This window comes from Bacillus rossius, chromosome 11 (genome assembly GCF_032445375.1).
Source record: "Bacillus rossius redtenbacheri isolate Brsri chromosome 11, Brsri_v3, whole genome shotgun sequence".
NCBI classification, from domain to species: Eukaryota; Metazoa; Arthropoda; class Insecta; order Phasmatodea; family Bacillidae; genus Bacillus; species Bacillus rossius.
In genome coordinates this window covers 15,935,719-15,941,938 of record NC_086338.1, presented here as the reverse complement: position 1 = coordinate 15,941,938, position 6,220 = coordinate 15,935,719, and the positions used below count along the sequence as shown (strand labels likewise).

General features: G+C 37.7%; 1 protein-coding gene across 1 annotated transcript; it reads right to left on the bottom strand.

Annotated features, from left to right (window-relative positions):
• Nucleotides 1-1,899: 1,899 nt before the first annotated feature.
• On the bottom strand, nt 1,900-4,052 carry LOC134536499 (uncharacterized). The gene is made up of 3 exons (XM_063376219.1): nt 3,823-4,052; nt 3,612-3,703; nt 1,900-2,459 (listed from the first exon to the last, which is right to left on the bottom strand). The coding sequence occupies exons 1-3, from the start codon at nt 3,923-3,925 to the stop codon at nt 2,013-2,015; spliced, it is 642 nt and encodes a 213-aa protein (XP_063232289.1). The 5' UTR covers nt 3,926-4,052; the 3' UTR covers nt 1,900-2,012.
• Between the last annotated feature and the right edge of the window lie 2,168 nt (nt 4,053-6,220).

Sequence of the window (6,220 nt, the reverse complement as noted above, 5' to 3'; positions counted from 1 at the left end):
AGTGATAAATGTTCACGCAGGTTGTGAAATAGGTTTTATCAAGGACGCGTTGTTAATGTGGCGTTCAAAGCAAGCTACAGGCGATTATCACATTGAAATGACCGCCACTAATTACAAGCAGTGGGTATTAGAGAAGCTTATATCTAATCTTCCAGAAAACAGTGTTCTAGTAATAGACAACGAACCGTATCACAATAAACTCTGTGAAAAGTGTCCTAACTCCAACTCCAAGAAAGAGGACATGAAGACATGGCTACATGAAAAAGGTATTGCATTCCGGCCCGACATGATGAAACCAGAGTTGTACGAAATAATAAAAAACACAAAGAACTATATAAGAGTTATGTTATTGACAAGGTCATGTCACAGCACTCTCACCGAGTTTTAGGTCTTCCTCCATACCACCCTGATTTAAATCCTATCGAACTCATATGGACGGACGTTAAACAGTGGGTTGCGCAACAAAATGTTGATTTTAACATTAAAAGTGCTATCGTTTTGTGCAATCAACGGTTCTCCGAGATAAATCAGGGCGTGCACATGTACAAACAATCGGAAACGGATATATAACACAGGAAGGGGCAATTGATATCGCTGTGGAAGAAGTCATAATTACCTTAGGCGAAGAAACTGACACTTCAGGTGACACCAATAGCTACAGTGATGACAGAAATCACTCTGAAAGGGACAGCGAGTTGTCTGGCATTGAAGAACTGCAGTAGGTAAGTAAACTGGAAGATGTATTTTGGTGTCAGTATAATGTATACTGTGTATACATGTTTTGCTGTGCCGACAGTATCCGCTCTGAAAGGGATAGTAAAACGTACATATTTCAAGTATTACAGAAGCGAACCGACTACACAACAGCAGCGTGATGCTTTCAGTATGGTGCGTACCGTACTCATGTTTTCTTTCCATGGCACTCCCCTCTCCGTCGCAAAGAAGAGGAGGGATCTAAGCTGCGCAGTAGAAGCTCGTTTTCGTCCGTTTTTAATCTACATCAAAACCTTTCCTACAGCGAGCCACCAGTACAACCATGTAAACCGTAATTTTTTAAATGAGACTAAAATAATAATGAAGTCATAATCAAAACAAATAATTTTAATGAAAAAACGGTATGTGCTCTTTTCTTTCATTTTCAAACTGAATCTATACTAAATAATAAGTAACTATTAAAATAAGTGGTAGAAAATTTCAGACAACTGATATAAAGTGTGTGTGCTCTCTTCTTTCGTTTTCAAAAGGACTTTATCTTCATGAATAGTCATTACTGATAGAAAATTTAAAGGCGGGTACAGACTAGAACATTTTAGCGAACAGAACAGCGAACAGTGTTCGACACATTTTACGAACAGTGTTCAGATTTCGAAAGAACATTGTTTGCGAACATTGTTCGAGGTGTGTTCCCTGTGACCCATTCCGTACTTAGCAGTGGCACGATGAGTACACAGGCGCAAGTAGCAGCAGCTGTATATATTTACATTCACTATGCGGTTAAAAAGCGAAGGAAATCTCGCCGTTGGTGGATTACAAAACTGTATGAAAGTAGGACAACATATAGTGGCTCGAACTTGTTGGCAGACTTAAGTTTTCAGTCAGTCAGTGGTCTTTACAAGAACTTTACAAGAATGCACCCATCAGATTTTGAGTGGTTGATCAATTTGATAGGAGCGAAAATTGGTAAGAGAGATACGTCGTTCAGAAAAGCAATTCCAATTACAGAAAGACTGGCATTGACATTACGTTTTTTAGCAACTGGTGATTCGTATACCAGCCTTCAGTATGTATTTAAAATTTCAAAACAGACTATCAGCACAGTTATTCCTGAAGTGTGTTCTGCTCTCATCGAAGGACTTGAGGATTACATTAAGGTAAGTATTGACTTATTGTGCGGTACTGTGTAATTGAAAGATTTATTAACGTAATTTTCTACATTTATTTATAAGAAATGACAAAGTTGTTTACACTGTGTTACAAATCATTAGGAGCACTGTAATTAAAACAAAAATATTTTATAAGAGATCGTGAATAATGAAATCATCATCATCAGACGTCAAGGTAGGTGATCCTGCTGAAGGACACGGGGTTGTAGGGTTGGACAATACAGTGTTTGACTGCATGACAGAGTTGTCCGATGGAAAATGACATGGATAGTGTGGTTGTATAAAATTCTGAGTGTTATTGTAGAAACCCCTGTTAGCGCGAAGGAAAATACCCATAATGTCATTTTCAATTGTACATCTAGTATCAACGTTGTACTGTCTCAACTTAGATGCGACCAAATTTCCAAAATGTTGGCACTCATCGTTAAGCTGACTCGCGGTGGACGACAATATATGAAAGGCTTTGTCCAGACGTGCATCTTCGACTCGCTGCTTCTTCTTTTTCGGTACAGTTTCCTGTGCTGATTCTCCAACTGCACCACATTCTACGTCTCTCTCTTCGCTTTCTACTCGCATCTGAAAAATGTCATAATAAGTAATTATAAATAAATTATCGTTTGAGCCAAATAATGTTTCACTGGTTTTATAGCTACATCGTTTAAATTGTTATTACACCACACAACAGTAATTCTTGCATTTTGCAAAATTTCAAGTCAAATACGTGTGTATAATAATGTTTCTGCGTCCCCTTCATTGGACTAGTTGCCACTGAGTTAGGCAGAAACATAAACATGTAAATGAAATAAATGGGATAAATGTCAAAGGAGAATTATAACAATCGGTCGTTACATGTGGTTCTGAATATATCTGTTACAGATTCCTACTACTGAAGAAGAATGGGCGGCAGTATCAAGAGAATTTGAAAGCAAGTGGCATTTCCCACATTGTGTAGGCGCGCTCGACGGTAAACACGTTGTATTACAGTCACCTATGAATAGTGGAAGCGAGTACATAAACTACAAAGGATTTTTCAGTATAGTACTTTTTGCTTTGGTAGATGCCAATTACAATTTCTTATTTGTAGATGTGGGATGCCAAGGCCGAATATCGGATGGTGGCGTATTTGCAAATTCTGAGCTGGGCAAAAGGATTGCATCGAACTCATTGCATCTTCCTCCCGCCGCCCCATTGAGGAACAGAAACACAGATATCCCATATTTTTTATTGGGGATGAAGCATTTCCTTTGTCGGGCAACCTTATGAAGGTATATGTTGGTTATCATCGTAAAGGGACAAAGGAACGGATTTTTAACTACAGGTTGTGCAGTACTCGCAGGGTTGTGGAAAACGTGTTCGGCATTGCATCTTCAGTTTTTCGCGTGCTGAGGAAACCTCTTCTCTTAGAACCACAAAATGCTGAGCGAGTTGTAATGACTGTTGCCTTGCTTCACAATTTCTTGAGAAAAAGACCAGAATCTGCTACAGTTTACACACCCCCGGGAACATTTGATAATGAAGAAGCGGGAGACGTAATACACGGGCGTTGGAGGGATGATGGTACAGATATGGGTTCGTTGTTGTCAGTTACAATGGTTTCCCGCAGATCAAAGAATGCGGTACTTGACGTAAGGGAAGAGTTGGCGGAGTATTTTACACGAGAAGGGAAAGTAACGTGGCAAGATGAATATGCTTAGTATGAACGTTTGGTACCAAGCAACTTGTACTTACCGTCGAAATTGTCTTTCTTGGTTTATTTTTGTCCAGCAAGAAACGTAGACTTTCGAAAGCGAACCAGGAACTTCTGTACATTTCGTCAGTTCCTGTAACAAATTACTGTTTGTAGAACAATTTGTGCGACTTAAAATTTTGTTTACGTAATCAAAATGTACTAATGTTTTAAAAGAATCCACTTTACAAAATAAAACTGAAATGAACCCACCTTTTCCAGTTCCAGCAGTGTCTTTCATTTTCTTCCTCTCCCTTCTTAATGCTGATAGAAAACTCTCCATTTTCTTCTTACATTCGTCCACATCTCTGTCCATTTCGGCCCCGATTTCTTCCCACGCGTCTTGTTTTCTAATTTTGTTGAAATGATTAACATTGTTTGGGTCCCATATCACTGTTTGTTGTTTATACAAATCTATCAGTTTTATTTAATCTTCCTTGGACCACTCCATTCTCATATAACAAAAGAGTCACGCACCGCTACTAACTCCGTGAAGACAACACCGCTCCACGTCGACAACTGAATGTTCGCAGGAAGTGTTCGCAGCGACGTTCAGACTGTTATCCGAGCCACGGCGAACATCCTTTGATGTGACGGGCAAAAACCGACAAATATCGGATCGCAACCGAACAAACAACCGAACATTTTTTGTTACGGGGAAATGTTCGTTTTCCCGTCCACATTGGTTGCAAACATGTTCGCGAACAATGTTCTGTCCGTTGAAATGTTCTAGTCTGTACCCGCCCTAAGACAACATGTAGCAAACGCTCACAACTCTGTTTTTCCATTAGAATTGTGTTTTAACGCATTTTTCTAAGTTTAAACATACTAAAAAAATTACCTTATACACAGTCGTAATACATTATATTGTTGTTTAACGAATTAATTAAACTTAAATATTTGTTTTTATTTTTTACTTCAAATTACAATAAGAACAAATATTTTGTTTTTGACGTGACAACGTCTAATAAATCGATGAACGCCGGCTGTCCGCACGAAAAAGTGTCCCGTTACGCACATTGTCCCGTTATGCACATTGTCCCGTTACGCTCATTGTACGCTTGCGCCACATCTATCTCTCTTCCACTCGATTGGAACAACCATCGATTTGACTTTTTCGAAGCACATTAAACTTGAAACACTCCCATTCGTTTCCTACTTTTCCTATCATCGTCCTATCCTTAACAGAATAACACAGATTGGAAGAATTTAAATAGCAAACATGTATAAAAGTTATAGTTAAAATAATCTGTTCGTTAAAGTAATAAACATATTTTAATTAATGAGTACAAATGAAAGTAAATTTATCAATTAAATTGTAGATTTCATTTCACTCCTTCTTTTTATCCATACAAAATATTGATGATTCAATAAAAATGATTCAGTTTTATTCATAAAATTATCCAATCATTTCATCAATGTTTTGTTATGACGTTGTTACGTTAAACTATCGTCCGTAAACCGACTTTACAGACAACCAATTTTTTATATAATTTTATTTCTTGCTCTTTTGTTCATATTGAATTAATTTTCTTATAAATTCCTCGAAAAGCACCACAAAATCAGTTTTTTAAGTCCTGATAATTTCGGGGGCAATTGTTACCAACCCGTTACATCACTCTAGGGGTCCGATGGTGCCCGAATAGCCTACCTCTGGAGCACGTCAAATTCAACGTACTTCAATTTTCCTGACTATCTAAAAATCTATGTCAAATGACCTTCCCTAATGATTAGGAGGGGGGAGGGCTGTCGTACTCCAGGCATATTTTGCACCATGCCCAGGCCTCATGGATACACAAAAAGCATGTTTATTTATTGCACATACTTCGAAAGTACTTTTTTTTATTTCCATAGCTCGAAAAAGTAGTGGTGGTTTGTCCCTATGACCACCTTTTTTTCTCTCTTCGGGTCAAGGTCAAAAATTATTGTTTTGCCATATAGATTACATATACTGGCAAAGTTTTTAATCAATCCGAAAATTAGAAGTAGGCTATGTTAAAGTTGACTTCCAAGATTTGATTACATAGTTACTAGTAAGGCAAATAATGTCATGTCAAAATAGATTAACTATCTAGTATTCAAATGCAATCCGGAACCAATTGGGTAAAGAACCGGTAATTGTAAATTTGAATCATGCTGGGGAGTAAGCATTGAACCTGTAGGCTTACCACCGGAGAGTAACTTTAATATTTCTTTGTGTTAGTCGTACTTAAAATATAAGTATGCAATAAATAATCATACCAGCATTATAAGTTTATAAAAAAAATAATTTTCTGAAGACGGTCTGTGAGTTAATTTTCTTCCTATATTTCATCGATTTAAAATGAAGCAAACATTTTGGTTGTTATGAGTGTTAAGTTTTCATAATTGTTTGTAATTATTTCATGATTGACGTCAGAAGTTAAGTTTACAAGCAATACGGATCGCGTAATGCACAGTCGCCAGCTATGTAAATGCAGTGCTGTGAACTTTTCGGTGCATCCGTCCGTTGACGTGTGTTCGGTGGAGTTGTGGTTAGTGAATTTTGCCAAAATGGGAAGATTGTGAAAAGAAACTAGGATTTGACTGAGGTTATCTGGAAGTTTAAAAGGGCTGGAAATGTGCTGGAAAG

Excerpts from the sequence above, each read along its gene's own strand:
- LOC134536499 (XM_063376219.1), bottom strand. The coding sequence starts at position 3,925 with ATGGACAGAGATGTGGACGAATGTAAGAAGAAAATGGAGAGTTTTCTA. Across the intron at positions 3,704-3,822 it reads CACTGCTGGAACTGGAAAAG|GAACTGACGAAATGTACAGA; the intron begins GTGGGTTCATTT and ends AATTTGTTACAG. Across the intron at positions 2,460-3,611 it reads CAAGAAAGACAATTTCGACG|ATGCGAGTAGAAAGCGAAGA; the intron begins GTAAGTACAAGT and ends GACATTTTTCAG.